This window comes from Ambystoma mexicanum, chromosome 6p (genome assembly GCF_040938575.1).
Source record: "Ambystoma mexicanum isolate Mex_15411 chromosome 6p, UKY_AmexF1_1, whole genome shotgun sequence".
Classification (NCBI taxonomy): Eukaryota; Metazoa; Chordata; class Amphibia; order Caudata; family Ambystomatidae; genus Ambystoma; species Ambystoma mexicanum.
In genome coordinates, this window is record NC_090935.1 from 1,343,574,925 (window position 1) to 1,343,591,880 (window position 16,956).

At 41.8% G+C, this 16,956-nt stretch overlaps 1 protein-coding gene across 1 annotated transcript in view; it reads left to right on the top strand.

Annotated features, from left to right (window-relative positions):
* The window catches only part of RIC1 (RIC1 homolog, RAB6A GEF complex partner 1), a 1,165,874-nt gene that overhangs the window by 639,630 nt on the left and 509,288 nt on the right, over positions 1–16,956 (top strand). Inside the window, exon 7 of the mRNA XM_069626020.1 lies at positions 5,358–5,449. Within this exon, the coding sequence (XP_069482121.1) occupies positions 5,358–5,449 (92 nt within the window). The remainder of the gene's footprint in view (positions 1–5,357; positions 5,450–16,956) is intronic.

A 16,956-nucleotide genomic window follows, 5' to 3' on the forward strand; every position in this document is an offset into this window, starting at 1 on the left:
ACAAAATATACTGTTTGTTAAACATAACTAATCAAGTTTAACGCACTACTGCGAAGTTAAATCATTATAATAAATGCACAGCAACAGTTTGGTAACGCCAACATGGGTTGCCTGCCACTTGAGAATGTACACTGTAAATAAACTAAAGTGAGTGAGAAAAAGTTCAAGAGTAGATTTGCAAGCCTTAAAATTGCTATCACACCTTTACACACAAGAACAATGCTTTAGGCCATCGCTGCTGTTTTCAGGTGATCTTGTCAAGCAGGTTTGTGTAGAAAGGTGCTGTTGAAACTTCAGTTAGTCCTACAGCTATTTGGTGGGTAGCCTACCAGTCCTCCAAGTGACATAAGAGGATTCCTGACCCATGCTACACTGCCTATAGCTCAGTAAGGTAACTCCTCTATACATAAGGACCTTATGCCCAATGTAAGTCAAGGTATAGGGGCACTTGGAGATGCAAGGTAGCTGAACCCCCACTTGCAAAACCAGACATGACATTACATGGCAGGGATTTGGGGGACAACATGTCTCACATTAAACTTGGCTGTAGGAAGTAAACCAGCTGTGGGTTTGAAGCATCCAGTCACTGGTATGTCAGACGGTGGCAGAGAGCTGAGGTCACAGTAAAGACTTCTCGATTTCGCTAACAAACTGTATGATTCAGAATGGGCTCTGCAGGCACTATGGAGCAGTGGTGTCTGACTTAGATTTCCAGCAGGCCCTTCCTCATAGTGAGAGATGACAGCAGCACCTTGGTGAGGTTCCAGCAGTTCTCTTCAGGATACCAGCAGCATTTCAAGCAATGAGACTAAAAAGTGCCCATGCACCCAGTTCCAGTCTGGTGCCAGCCAAATGCAGACCCCAGTGGCAACTCCACCCATGGAAAAGCGATGGATGCCGAGCAAGGCTTCATGCCAGTGTGTCCCTCAGGAGGAAACCAAGGCAGAGTTCTGACATGCAGTGGTTGGCTTGGTCAGTGCTGGTCACAGCAACGGTCCAACTAATCCCTGATCGCCCTTTGGCTTCAGATGAATGGATCTTGTGGTATACTATGTTGACCTGCTTCAGGTCACCTCCTTTTAACCAGAAATCGGGCTCAAGCCCTAGCCCACCACTGGACAGGACCTGTAACATTCACACATGTGGCGATTGTCAATCGTGAACAACTTTCCCCATCACATTCTCTGCAGCACCATGACCTAACGGTGATGGGGGCAGCTTTTGGTGCCGGGCGGAGAGGCTCTCCAGTGGTCACTGGCAATCTAAATGATTTCAGTTCGCTTGTAGATGGTTAACATTTTTAGTGGGGGTGGGGAGTATTCGTATTTTCCCTAAATTAGTGCAACCAAAAGCAGATGGGAGCCCCTAGCGAGAGAGGACCGGTGGTGGGTCTTTGCCCTACCCCCAAGATTCTTTTAATAAATTGGTTCAAATTGTGCATTTTTGGGCTTTTTGAGAAAAATACTGTAGAGTTGATAAATTTAACAGTTTCTGTAGAATAAAACACGAAATAAATCAATAGATGCCAATCATCCACAGCACATAGGAGCTTTTTACTACATTTTCATGAAGCTGCACCAACAAAATATGACAATATTCCTAATTTAATTGATTTGTAGGACTGCTTGGTGCAGTACACACACATGCTCACGCTCTCCTGCTTGCTCTCTTGTGCATGCGCACTCATGCTCGAAAGAGCATCTCTCTGACGCGCTCTCGCTTTCTTGCTGGCGTGCTCTCGCTTTCTCGCTGGCGCTTTATTGCTGGCGCTCTCACTTGCGCGCTCATTTTTTCGCTCTCATTTTCTCACTCTCATTTTCATTCTCTGGTGCTCTCACATTTTCTCTCTGGCGCTCTCTCATTTTCTCTCTGGCAATCTAATTTTCTCTCTCTGGCCCTCTGTCATTTTCTCTTTCTATCTGGTGCTTTCCCTCTCTGGCGCTCTCGCTTTCTCTCTCTGGCACTGTCATGCACAAGCTTTTTAAAATAAAACAATCAATACTGCCTGTCCACGCGACTTCAGCAAATCCCCCTCAAGGTGGGGCAGGGCAGGCTTGAGGTGGAAGCAGAATCGGGATGTGCTGTCTAGTTCTAAATTTGGTGTGGTAGGTCAGTATCGGGAGGCTGACAGGCGGGCATGATTTTCAAAAGGTTTATTTCCCCTTCTGATTCAGAGACCTTATCTTTCCTTAATTTTGTGATCCTTAGCCCAACTCTATACAAAACAGGGTAACAAGGGGTGCTAGTCGGTGTATTAATAGGGTCAAACATAAATGATGATCTCTGTCCGGAAATCCTGTTCTAGCCTACTTTCTCTCCCTACTGCTCAAAAGAAAATGTAGAAGAACAAAAACCTACTTTTGGGTCTTGCCCAAGGAAAGCTCTGTTCTTTCCCCTCTGCATTTCTACCAACTCCTCCGTTTCTTCCCCACACCGGGGCTCTGTCTGCCTCCCATTCCTCGTGATCCAACGCATACCTGTATAAGACGAGCAGTGCTCCCTGGTAGGGCTACTTGGGCAGATAGCCACTTGTCTCTCTGCAGAGCCACTTAAACGACTCAACTGGACTCTGCTGCGGAGGGGGGGGTCTCCTCCTGGTTCACTTTACCTCAGTGTGGGAGCTTGTGGCCGGTTCCTCATCACCCATGACTACGTTTTCTCGCTTTCTGGACTGCATTGACTAGTCTCGGCACCACTCCATGTTTGGTGTTCTACCTCTTCGAGCGTCTTTCCTCCAATGTGCCCTGCAGTGTAATTAAACTCGGCGGGCAGCGCGCATAATCATTTGTTCATTGCGTGACGTGGCTTTTAGGAGGCTGGTTTTTCAGTCGCTTTGCTGTTTTCCTTAGAGGATGAAATTATGTTTTAGTCACAAGCCGAGCCAGCCATTGTTAAAGGGTTTTCGGACATCTAAGTTACTGCATCCCCCATAAAGGTGGTTGTCTCTGGGAGAGGGGTGGAGACTTAAGTCTGTCCCCTAAGGGGGAGTCTTCTCCAGAGGGATTTTTTCCCTTTTTGGAAGAGGTGACAAACTCACTCGATTTGGCTGGAACATGCAGATTCTGTCTCCAGCAGCAGCAGTGGAGCTCCAGTGCTAATGTCTTTTAATACTCGCCGTAAAATAAAAATAAAAAATAATGGCTTGTCCCAGCAGGCGTCAGGGGGTGAGAAGTGGGACACAAAGGAGACCGTGCTGTCCCCACCAGATCTGGCACTGGGACTTAGCCTTGTTGAATTGTGAATTCATATCAGATCATCGCACAACCGTGTTCATATACAAAGAACTGACTAGGAGTTCTTGAACTACTGTGATAATGCATTCACTTCTGAACTGAAGAGGAAGGAAGATCGCCAACAAAGATGTTACAAAGGACTGGTCTTATTTAACACAAGGTGCAGCCATATTGAGAATATCGTTCTATAAAGGCATTGTTGCTGGAAAAAATTAAGTTGCATGGCTGTGCACTGGGAAAAAGTTACAATGGTTTGTTGCCACCAGCCTGTTCAGTACACATCATACAAGTAATTTGAATGTTACTTAAAGTCAGCGCTCCAGATGCAGCAATCTGCTTCACTAGATCGAGTATACTTTGAAACAGCTCAAAGAAGCAGGTAGGAAGTTTGAAATCCTTTGTGCCAAAAGCAGCACTGCAAGTCCTGTGGCAGTTCAAAGTGAGTCGAGCAAGGGTGTCTTGAGATGGTATGCAGGGTTCCAAGCTGCTTCTGGGTTGCTGTCGCAATCCAGGATCTCCTAGGACAAGGGGAGTCCTTAGTTCTGCACTTTGACTACAGGAATCTTGTCTGGTATCTGTAAGGTTTCCTTTAACTCCTGTGAGCAGGATCCTGATTCCAATGCACAGGCAGCAGAGAGACCTTGATTCACAGCATTGGCCCCACCATTGTTCATTGTGGATGGTTATGGAGCAGAGCTTTCGTCTGCTTTGGATCGCTGCCTTCACCTCAAAAGCAGTGGAATTTGAGATGGTGTCCATCACCAACAGAGCTCCAGATGAATACTACTTGCTCTTCTCAGAACCCAAAGATAAATCCTCTAAGCACATGATTTCCTACCCTTGTAAAGGAAAACTGCTACATTGTTATGGTCCAAACCAAGCATGTTGTGCCGGTGCTGGGGGGGGAACAATCCAGGCTGCTGTAACAAATGTACTCTCCCTGCAGGAAATGGAGGTGGGCATTAAGCTGTAGAGCCCCAGCAGAAAACCAAGATGATGGAAACCCCTTTCCGGCCTATCCTCTCCTCTGGGCAAGTCTAACCCCAGCCCCTTCCCATCTTTTCTGTCTTCAAAAGGACCCAACTGATCAGCATACTGGTGTGAGTGGCATTCTCAGGACTGCCTATGAAGCATGGGTTCACCGGATACCTTCTTGGGAGGGTTCCAGTACCCTGGGAGAAATGTGTTGGCCATCCACTGGGAGATGATGCAGCTACCAGGGCATTTTCACATGGCTTTTATGGAGGCAGCCGGACTAGACAGTTAATTGAGATCAGCCCTGTCATGGCTAAGGCACTGCTCACCAAGCTGACTCGGTGATATCCAAATGCTGCACCTGTACAATTGAGTGACCCCAGTAGCCCGCTTGTCATTACCAGACATGGCTTATATTTACAGTTTAACGTGCCACCTGGCATACAAGGATACAAAGTTTTGATGGAGGTGCATACGATTTAAAAGCCACCTCTGCCTGTTGGCACTGTTCCAGTAGCTATGTGGAATGCACATGTGACCTTTGAACCTGCCGTGCTGCAGCTGTAGGCGTCAGTCACAGCCAAGGCATGCGAGTGCACTGTTTGTATGTAGCATCATGAAATGGTGGTCTGATTAGCAGACCTGCCCTTCAGAACTAGAATGACCTGCATCATTTCATTAATACAAAAATCAAAAAAGCTCAGGCTAACCCATCATCGGCAGATGGCATTCTGTCGCAGCTACTCTTTAAAAATAAAGGTGAAAATTAGTCCGTGCACGGTTAACCATAGGAACTGACTAGTGTACCCCAAACAGAATGAGGGAAGCTGGTAAGGCAAAATGGCCTTACCCCAAAAATCAGCTAAGACCCACATAAAAAGCAGACATTCTGGTGGACTCGATTAGGAAAGTTACACAAAAACATTCTAGCAGTGATCATTTTTTTCAATCAATAAAAATGATCTTATTCTGGTGTGAATAGCCAATTTAAGAGCAATTTCTTTCATTTTTCGAGACGGATTTTTATTTTGACACATTGCACAATGTCCCCACTAAAGCTAGTTAATGTATTATTGTGTAGTAAATGCAATTTACAGTAAAGCTGTGCCTAGCAAAATGTTTGAATGTTTGCAAATCTTTTTCTTGCAGCAGCTCCGTGGAGTGTGGGCGCAAGATGTTGCCGATGGAACCTGTGTGGCAGTGAATAACAAGTACAGGCTAATGGCATTTGGATGTGCAAAGTGAGTTTTTCTGTGTACTTATTCAAAGTCATTTCTTGTGTTAAGCTTGATTTAAAAGTTCAACTGTATGCTGCTTTACAGAGCGGCTTCAATATGCACACTTCTCATAATGATTGCCATTTGTAACCTACTTGATTGGCACAGCTGTTTTTTTCAGGTCACACATTTGAATTGCTCTGGCTAAGGGGATACCTAAATACAATTTGTTCTGCTGTGTGGTTATGAAGACTATAGCAGAGTCTAAGTGGATAGTAGTTTTAATTTTCGTTAGGCTTACTCATGATGATGAGGCCATTGAGACATATTTCAGATCACCCCTTGAAAATAGTGTATTTTCAGAGACTTCGTAGTACATTTAGTAAATATCGGGTTACAGCATCAAACATTTTATTTATATATACAGGAGCAACAATGATCACTAAGAATATACAATAGGTAAGAAATCAGATTTAACAGGAAGTAGTGAGCTTCTTACAATGGGGTGAGTTTGAGGGACATTCTGACCAGGTTGTGGAAGTGTGTAAATGGAAGTCACTGGCCACAATACATAAGTGGCCATACATAGATTAAGGACAACCAACATTGGACATTTTAAGTGCAGGTAGGCGGTACAGCCAGCTGTGCTCAGGTCATGACCATGATGGGTGAGGTGCTAGAATGGAGGCAGAGGAAGTGCGACAGGCAGGTTAGAGGCGAAGAAACATTTTTAGCTAGCAGGCAGGTGAGAGGTACGTTAAGAGGGTAACTCGGAGGCATTTAATTTGATTTTGAACAAATCCGTTTAGACTGTTTCTCGGATGTCTGGGAGAAGAAAATACCTTAAAGGAAGGGTTCACTCAAGTGTTACATTCGACCAGCAGTAGTGCCATCCACTTTGCACCATATATTCATTAGATTTCTTCTTTCTCGCTGTATCTTTTACATTTTGAAAAGGTAATATCTGCAAACCGCACCAAACCTGCAATCTTGCAGTGTAATCTGCTGCATGATTGACGGGTCAAGTGCCCTGGCAGGAGTAAATCATAGCACACGCCTCTGTATGGGGTGCTCTTCCCCCTACCAGCACTTCCCCTGCCCTCTCCCACGCACTTCTCATTTACTGCACTTTTCCGTTCTGAATGTCACAAAGCCTAGTAGGACCGTTTTTTGTTTGTCATCCCTGACCCCCCCAAACTCCTTGTCTTGTTCCGCTTTGAAACACTTTGTGTATAGGCGCATTATAAATACCCAATAAATAAATGTGGTTGGATTGCGAGTGCGACAGGTAAGACTACTCTTGTCATGCTGTTGGTGTACAACAAAAAACATACTCTGTACGCAATGCATTCACATTTGTGCGACACTTCTGCGATGAGTAAATATCAACAAATCCTTTCTCCGATAGTATTATTGTAGTGAGTCGCTCAGTGATCATTCTCTTTATTTGTGACCTACAAGAATCTTAGTTTGTGGTATACTTTTATCAACTCCACTGTCGTCTACAATATTTATTTCTGTCTTTCTTCTACTGCGAAGACCTTGTCACCATGGGCATCTACTTAATATATTGTACCTTGTGTAATCGCTATTTATCCCAAAACACCAATACTGATGTTTTTGTTAGTACGGGCCTATTGATGAGTTCTAACTTTATTGTTGAAATATATATTTTCTAATAAATGATGGCCGTCTGTCACTGTTCTAAATCTAGATACTTTATTTACTTCACTGAATGTTTTACGCATATTAGAATTCCACTTTGATTTTAAAATCAATTGCCTTTTCTTTAACAGTCTTTTCTACTTTCATTATTAGTTAAGAATCATGGCCGATATTCAGGGTTTCATGTATGAACAGGAATCCATGAATGAAAGTGCATTGAAGGCAAAGCCAGGAAGAAATGGATGTTGGGAAAGATGTTCTTATTGTTGCTTTCCTACCATAGACTTCTATGGGACACCCTTTGTTTTTACACTGTGCCCTGACTTTTTGGCGCCAAGTAAAGTATTCCACTTTGCTTCCCCTTTTCTTCATTCTTATGGCGAAACTGATAAGCCATTGAGACTATCAGTACAGAGAGGCTGTCTTTCGTTGTGAATTTCTTGTATTGCTTGCACATGCCACCTTACCTTGAACTGCCGTTAAGGTAATTTGCAACTTTATAACTTACTATATAGTTGCTTTTGGTTACTTTTATAATGTGCCAAAGACAAGCTGGTGGCAGCAGTGATATTTCTACTATTGTTTGAACATTTTACTTGTGCAGGTTTGCATTTACAGCAAAATGGCTGTGCAATGAGGTTTTTCACTTGTTCTTTGACCAAATTGTCTTTGGGCTCCCTCCTATCTACTCAAGTCAGGAAATGCATTGTCTGCCCTTTCCGGTGGAAAGCTGTGGCTTTTGCGGGCTAAGGGGCAATTTGTGTGTGTGGCCAGAGAAAGAGGCTGGGACTGTCTAGTCCCAAACCAAATCCCTGGTGCATGAATGTCTATTGCTGGGCAAATGTTGTGGCTGTCTGTGATTGGATAGCCCCTAACTATTTGAATGATGCAAGTCCTTACCATTGGTTGGCTTGGGCATACCCCAGCCCAAATCTTGGATAAAGGGAGGGCTCCTCCAGTTATTCGACAGATCATCAGAGGAGAAAATACCTCAGTGAAGAAATGCAGACCTCGGATGACCTGAGGACGACCCTTGAGGCTGACCAGCATCAACGCTGGTGTTGTCCAGGTGAAACCCCGCTCCTCTGTCTACCCACAACAAGACTCTTGTTGGTGATTCAGCGCTTGTACCGGTTGGAACAAAAAGTTGCTACCTCTGCTCGAGGATATGTGCCTCCGGACATGACCCTCGACCAATCTATGGACTTACTAGATTTCCCCTATGCTACCTTGCTGCAGCTGTCACTGTTCCAAGTGCATCCTTGAAACATGATGGATCTTCAACTTGTGTAACAAAATGCTTGCTGCTGCATTTCCAGCCATCTTGCATGAGCGGAAGCCGTGATGGGCCTGCTCCTTTGTCCGTCCATTGAAGATTGCCTGTCTGGTGACTCTTGTTGCAACACTCCTTTGATCCCTGGTTGTGTCCTGTGGTGGGCTGCGCCACAGAAGTTTTCAGCTTTCCTCGTTTGGGTGTTCTTCTGAAAATTGTCTGGAACCAATTCCTAAGCACTGTGACTGAAAAACACAATTCTGCATCTGAAAGTGACCTGCACCTGCGACCCCTGGGCCTTCCTTGACTGCTCCAGGCACAAAAAGAGTGTGTCCCCAACGGATTTTGAAGACCAGTTTGGTCTCTGGAGAAATCTGAGTCAGGTTGAAGGGGGCAGGGGGCACGGGGGTGAGGTTGTCAGCCTGGCTGTTTCTCTTCTCCGTAGGCTTGCAAGGGCGTAAAGTCCTGTTTCTAAGTCACTCTTTCCTGACTTTGATTGGTGGAGGCCTGGTCAAGGATCCCTTCCTAGGACTATACGAAGGACGGGGCTTGAGCGAGTTTACCTTTCGGACTCTTATTAAACATAACCACTTGCATCGCCAATTTCTTGATAAACCGACCTGTCCAGTATCTACTTTGGAACTGGCGATGTTTGGGCGCATGCCCCAAACCATTGTTGGGTTGGTTTTTATAAGTGCTAGGGAAGCTGCTCTATGAATATCCTGATGTCTTTCTATTTGTAATGCATCTGAGTATTTACCTGCGTTTCACTTGACATTGAATCACATGCTATTCTATTTCTCCTAAAGGTGAATGTATAGATCGGTTTTATTAGTGTTGGTGTGACAATATCTGACTGGAGGTTTTACCTGCTTAGTGTATATCTTAAAGGCCTAATAAACTATAGTATATTTTTATACTTTCCTGTTGAACTAGAATTATTGGTGTTGCTCTGTATGGACTCATTGTAGCCCGGGACCACTCTCACACCCTTCCTGAGACTTATCCTTGCCACTCTGCTACCTTACCGTAATTGGGTTTGGCTAACCTGTGTCTTCCGTGTTCACCATAACAGAGGGGCCTCCAACAATCTGATTTTGGAAATCCATCTTAACAATTGGGGAGATAACTGATATCGGGGACGAAGATTTCTCTGATCCAAACTGATCAGAATGGAAGAAGTTCCTACTTAGTCTAGCTGCCACCATTTCCAAGGGATGTCACGTTTGGAGGAAAATACATGTTGCCGCAAATACTCCACCTGGATGGCCTACATATCCGAAGATGATACTCTATCACTATGCGTAACTCGGAAAACTGATTTCCGAGCAGTGTGTCTTTCACATTTGGTTCTTCGAATGCTGATGGTACTGTTTGTCCACCTGTTCCTAGCAACCGTGAGTATCCGGTCTGTTTTTACAGATTAACCTGCTTAACTGGTTTGAAATTGGTATAAAAAGCAGATTTCCAACAATCTCAAGCATTTATTTATCTAATATTTGTTTTTTGTTACCGTCAACCGATCCTTGTTCGCATATTACTTTATTTTTCCAGAGTCTACGAAAGTTATGTTCATTAACCATATAGACCCCCCAAAATGTGTTTTCTTTCTAATATATTCCTTTTTACACTTTCCACCTAATAGTTATATGCCTCATATTCTAATTTCATATGACTTCTTATATATGTTGTTGAACCTGGTTTTTTAATACTTTTATATCTTTCTGCTGTTGTAGCAGAGCATGCATTTTAAAAAGGAAAGCAAATATTTTATTTCTCTTTAGTCGACTGAATAATTTCTATTTTCTTCAACATATGGTACATGTGTGTGGCCTGCAGAGTCTATATGTGGTGGATTTGCAGAATGCTGAGGATCTGAGTCCATAGTCATACCTGCATGTGTAGTAAGACCCAAGAGGGATGAGTTTCCTAGCGCGACTGGTGAATACAATGGATTTGTCGTCATGCAAGCCACTCAGCCTAAAGTGAACACATTTAAAAAAGAAAATTATTCCAACAAATAAAGTTTGAAAATAACTTTGTCACAGTAAAAATATTCAATACAATTCTTTTAATACTTATCTATTGTATGAATTGCTTCTTTTTCATTCAATCAGAATCATGTTTTTTTCACAAATATGATACCAACATGTCTGTACTCACGCGTGTCACTTAGCACGCCGTTTTTCATACATCTCTTTTCAGTTGTACGCCATTGTATACTAAAACATGTGACCTAGCAAAGAATATCCACAGCTATCTTATTTGAGATCATATTGCTTGTGGTCCACTGATTTAACAATTTCTAATCAGATTTCATAGAGTATGTGGCAAGGGTCCATGTTTCAGCATAAAATGTATCTGTGAAAGGGTCCACCATAGACAGTCTTGTGGTTCTCAATATATGAATCTTGAAATTCAAAGATCTGTAAGTGATCAAGATTAGAAAAGTTCAGTGCACCTGAAGCAAACTACATAAAAAGTAATTAGAAGATGTTGTTGTTCACATCTTTTCACAAATATGCAGTACATGTGTTGCATGTACTTAAATGCAATTAAATTACCTCAACTATAAAGTAAGACATACTGTATAGCAGCTTTTTCCACTGTTTCACTCCATGTGGGTCAGAAAGAAACAAAAACTGGAGGGGTTGTGTTCTTTAGTTGGACTGTGAAGATGCTGTGAACCCTGTCATGAAACACCTGTTTATGAGCGCGATATAAATAAAATATTTCATTTCATTTCATGCGAATGGGGGCAGACACTCAGTAGGATCTTCCTTGTTTCCCCTATCCTTAGTAGGGTGTTGGTTTGTAAAATCTCTATTGCCATAATTTGTGTTGTCAAATGATAGACAACCCATTAAAATAAATATTCTTGAAACATAGGGTAACGTAGATGTCTACCACTGGCTTATGCTCGCATGAATTCCTTTTGAGAACACCTATTCTTTTGTACTGTATGCAGGGCAGGTGCACCACTGGTCCTGGGGGATGTGAGAGAGGCCCTCCTTCTACAGGGAAAGTACAACACAAAGTAATGAAACAAAAAGGAATAAAAGTTGATATGCAATTGGCCAAATGGCTCACTGCAGGTAGGGGTGTTTACAGCCAGTGCTAAGCCCAACTTCTAATCCTAAATAAAGGTACGTCTATGCTTTGGACTCTCAAAATAATTTTCACCAAGAACTTTGTCTTCAGATCTGAATCCCTCCTTCCATCTTGAGCCTAGGCTACAGGTATTTCATGAATTTGTTCATGTTGTGTTGATATTCCCACTTATGAATTTTATTGTTTATTTTCTCATCTCCTACCCTAAAGTCTTTTTTTAATTTTAATTATATCTCCATGGTCAATATTTGTTTTATCTGTTTAACAAGCAGATTCTTTTCAAAGTTCAGCCTACACTTTCTAATCTAGTTTTCGAAATTACTTACCTTCATGCTACACCATAGTTTTATTTCAATACCCTTTTTTCACAACCTCGGTTCTTTAATAAGATGACTTTCTGTATAGTAATGTGATGTCATAACTTTAATCATGGGAGGACACCCAGAACACTGCTGCACATTTTCTCAAAAGAATTGTATTTTGTGACCATGGTTACCCAACCGTGGTTACCCAGATTCCGAAGTTGACAGCTGGGCCAATTTTGCAGACGTAAGGGGCAATAACTCCCGCAAGACCCAAAGCATTTTTCTCCTGAGGTCTACAAGTCGACAGAATTTACCAACAATTGTCATCTCGGGCTACTTTGGATGAAACACAGTTCTGCAGGTAATCCTATATTTCTTGCATTGGGAGAGGAGGAGGAGTTTTGTATTGTGTGGTCTACAATGTCGTATCATGTGCTCGGTCTCTTCACCTTATCTGTCAACAGTACCAATCAACAACGTCTAGTAGTTCAATTGAAACTTAAAGACATGTCGCTTTGCCTTCAGATATGCTTTTTCTCAATGACATGTTTACTTCTATATCATTCCCTATATTGCCACTTGATCAATACAATTCTATCAATTTTAGTCTGTGTCCAGTGCTATATTTAAAGCTATACTTTTATTGTTACTATGTAATTTAGTAATAGGGCTGAATCCAATTTGTGAACTTTTATTTGCCGAATTGGTCATGAGTGCATTGCCAGTAACTGTTTTTCGATCTATACATAGTTTGGCAGGAGCTGTATTGTATTTTTTAAATAGATTTGAAGAAATCCATGCCACTTTCTGGCTGTTCAAGTATGGAAAAACGACAAACTAAAGTTATAAAGAACAATGTATATTTTCATTAACAGTGTCTATCATGCAGGAGTAGTCTCCTAAGGCATATTTTTGACAGCAACATTGCAAACCATCCAGGACCAAGAAGTATAATGCCCTGTTTTCTTCAATGTCTTATGTATCTCACATTTTTTATCGTGATTGTGTGTTGCTCGATGTATGTTATGCAATCTTGTTTGTTGTCCATTTACATTAGTATATCTTATTTGAAATCAACAATTTTCTTTTTTTTCTTTGTCACACAAGGAGCAAACTGTTGTGCTTACTCTTACGACAGCACCATATGAAACTATTGAAGTACAACGTGTATTTGATAGTCATTTCATTATTGCTTTCATCCTGCAAGTCTTAAAGATCTGAAGGAGTAATCTTAACTGTCAGTATTCTATCAACACGTCACCTAGAATGCATAATGCAATTGTAAATACTTTTTTTTTCTTTTTGTTCACTTACCTATTCACTTGTACTGAAGGATGATACTGTAATGGGCAATGATCTTCACAGATTATACAACTACACAAAGGGAGAACGGGGCTATTGGCAGTGCTTGCTTTATGCTTATCTTTGGCTAGGTTATGTAGTATTGCTGAAAGCAACAATTTCACTAGTTAAAGATATTGCTCACTCCATAAAGTCTGAATTGCAGTGCACATAGACCTGACTTTTACCTGTATCCATATTCTTTTTATTGCTCTTTTGATGCTATCCATATTCTTTTTAGTGCTCTTTTGATGCTTCCAAGGAATAGACCCTAATGCATGCACAATATGACAAACCCAAATAGAACAGGTACACCAGGTGTATTGAATTTGTATTGTGATGCACAGTTTATAAATGGAAAGCTATTGTTATGGTTATGTGTTTATGCCAATTTGTATGTATATTGTCCAGAAGTGTTCTTGTGTCATTCTTCACGCATATTAAAATGAAATTTGATTCCCTTTACTCCAGTTTGACATTGTGACTGCGAGTATTGATTCTGGGCCACACAACCACATGACCTCACGGAAAGTGGACTGGTGTGACATTGACCTGCTTCTTATTTTTGTTACACATTTTATATTGCTGTGAAATTGTTAAAAAAAAGTATCAATTGATAACTTGGCCTAAGTGAAAACTTGTAATACAAATTAATTACACACAATTGAATTTGGAATGTACAATCTATAAATGTTTAATGTACAATGCTCATATAATTTTGCATTAGTGTCACGGTCTTATTGAACATGAGACTGACGCAGGCACAAGATCATGTACTGTTTCTCAGCCTCAAGGGTATGAATAACGGATTCTTAACAATATACAACTGTAAATCACTTTTTCTTCTTGTTTTTAAACTGCTTTTACTTCAATAATTTGTCCCTAAAGAACAGTTTGAGTTGCTGTCTTTTGGATGTTAACAGCACAGAGAAACCAGCTTAAAATATTTTTTTATTTCCATTTGACTAGTGGCCTAGGAACATTATCGGGAAAACGCAACGCACACCACAAACTCTGGATGCTGGAAGTCAAACTACGGGTACTTGGGAGCAACTGTTGTGACATTTCAGAATCTCTACTCAACATTGTGATGAAGAATGCCCATGAGCAGTGGGTGAAATTTGAGTTGAAAATCACTAAGGAAAGCAATGACGGATCATTGCTACTCCACACCATGTCGTCCTCAACTGCCACAATCAGTCGAAGAGGATACAACATTCCTTCTGGATCCAGTTACTCAATCGACATAATCTAAGGGCTTGGTGTTCTGAGGTAGTTTTCCCTGGTTCACCAGTTGTCACAGCTGCCCGATTTTATCCCAGTTCGAAACCAATGAGGCAACCTCTGAATTTATTTATAAGGACAAATGCCCTGACAACATCATGTCAAGTGCAGAGGAAATAACCAACACCTTTTTAAGCTGAAGGCACTTAATTAACAGAGTGCTTTTTGTTGGGACCCAAATGCACAGTATTTGACCTGACCACCGTCTGCTTGACATTTTAAAGATGCTGAAATGCAACACGTAGGCACGTGGCAACAGTTTATACATTTTGAAAGACAAGTAGTTGAAACACACCTAAACATTCAAGGAAGCTTTGAGGAGACAAACAGCAGATTTTCATGGCCAGCTCAAGCAATGCTTGGGAAAGTTGCTGCAGGAAATGTTCTTTGTTCTTGCACACTGTTATTTAGTGGCTCAGCATTTTTACAAATCTCAAGCTTTTTGTAAATCTTTCAGACTGGCGTTCTTTTCTAAAGCCACCTACTATACATTCCAGCCAGTTAACTTATTTCCTGCTATACATGTGTGTAATCAAGTGGAGGTACCACTGGGCGGCAGTAGTCTCACTGACAAAAGGCTTTGGCTTGCAGGCGATTTACAGTGCAACAGCCCTGGATTTTCAGCCAATTGTGCTCCTCACCTCCAGGACATGGATTCTAAAAAGAAATGGTAAACTCTGTGTTAGTCCGTGCGACTGAAAGTACTTCTGTTGCCATGGAGAAGCACGGTTTTGCCAAATCCATTGAACTTCTTCAATCCTGGGCATTGCCCAAGACCTGCAAGAAAAGATCTCACAGTTCAGGCATACAGTTGATGTATGTCATTTGTCAAAGTTGGTTTCCCGAAAAAATCAATGCGGCAGGCAGGAATAAAAGGGCTACAAAGAATTACTGAAATGGTCCCAGTCAAGTAATCCTCTGGCGTTCTAAAAACTGTGCCATTCCAGTGGGCATACTGTTGGAAAAGTGGCAATCACTTATCCTCCATGCTGCTTGCTTACAAACATTCATGGTAGGCAATTACTCACATCTGAGCGAGGAAGAGGAGCAGAAGAAAAAGTAGCTGGAGCCAGGTTTGCCTCATACAGCCTTTGTAAAGATATGGTGTGACAAAGCACTCGCCAGGGATATGAATGGTCTCTCAGAATTTTGCCACACTGGGGATTTTGAGGTTTCCACAACTTAAGGGTTGGCCTTTACAAAAAGCTAAAAGGACTGTGTTGTCAGGCCTGTATTCGAACCATAGTTTGTGAGAGAGCTCACTTAGACCATATGTTTTCATTGTTAAGATTGAAAGAATCTTGCCCACGCGGACTCTTGATCCAGTGGAATGTTGTCTTAAGTCTCATTTCAGCCAATCAAACCAGAAGATTATTTTTAAAGAGAAAACTGTAGTGTGATCATTGCAATTTGTTTTGTACTGTACAACTGTCTTGTTTGAAAAATGCGTTGCCATTCTAGAGAAATATAGTAAATAAAATGTTATTTACATTCGCTCATGAAATGTGTTCTGTTTATCATTGTCTTTTGTATAGTGGTCTTTTTGAGTCAAACACTTTGGAATTGTTATGTGAAAAGTTCAAATCACATAGTAAATTTAAATTGCCATTTTGTTTCATCGGAGTGTTAAGGGTTTGAAATTGCGGAGAGCTGGGGGCTATTTAGCTCCTGCTTCTAGCCTAGTAGTGCCTGGTTAGCTTGAAACCAGCAGCTAGCAGGAGCCGATTTCGGCCCCCAGGCAATTGATCCCTGTCAAACATGCATATGTGACACTAACTTTTAGTATTTGAGAATTCTAATGAACATAAAGAATCGTACAAAATGGACAAAAAGATAGTGTACATCTCATGTGGAAGTTAGATTTGGAGTGCACTGGGCTGCTCCCTCCTGGTTTCCCAGCAGTGGGTGATGCCAGGCACTCAGGATCTCTTTTTCACTCCTGCACATGAAATCTTAATTTCGAACCACAGAGTTTGACTCGATTAATATGAAAAAATGTAAAAGCAAAGAGCACTTGTATATAACATGTCACTACCGTGTGGTCTAACAATCTCCATGCTTGTACCAGTGGAACAGCAGTGGCAAAATCTTACTGTGTGAATGCATGATGTTTGTCTCCTGCCCCTCCCTTCCTCCATTCAAGTTACATTGTGGAAAGTTACAGCTAAGAATAGAATCATGAAAAGTTTATAAACCTCCCCCCCCCACTCCCCCCCCCGGCAACAAGCTGAGTCCTTACACCCTCCATTCCCTCTTAAACGAGATAAGAACAAAAACAACAAAACACAGTCATCGCAAATCCAAAAGCCTCAACCGCTGCGGACACCACATCACCTTGTAATCGTCATTAAGAACTTGCAGTAGTTCCCCCCCAGTCTGCTGCGAATCTTTGGGCCTTATTGTCCATGGCATAGGTTGCCCATTCCAAAGCCACTATCTCCCACAGTTTTCAGAACCAATCTTGTATACTAGGAACTTCCAAGCCTTTCCATCTCTGGGCTATTAACTGCATAGCTGCCAGAGTCGTGATGACCATCGCTTTTCCTCTTCCT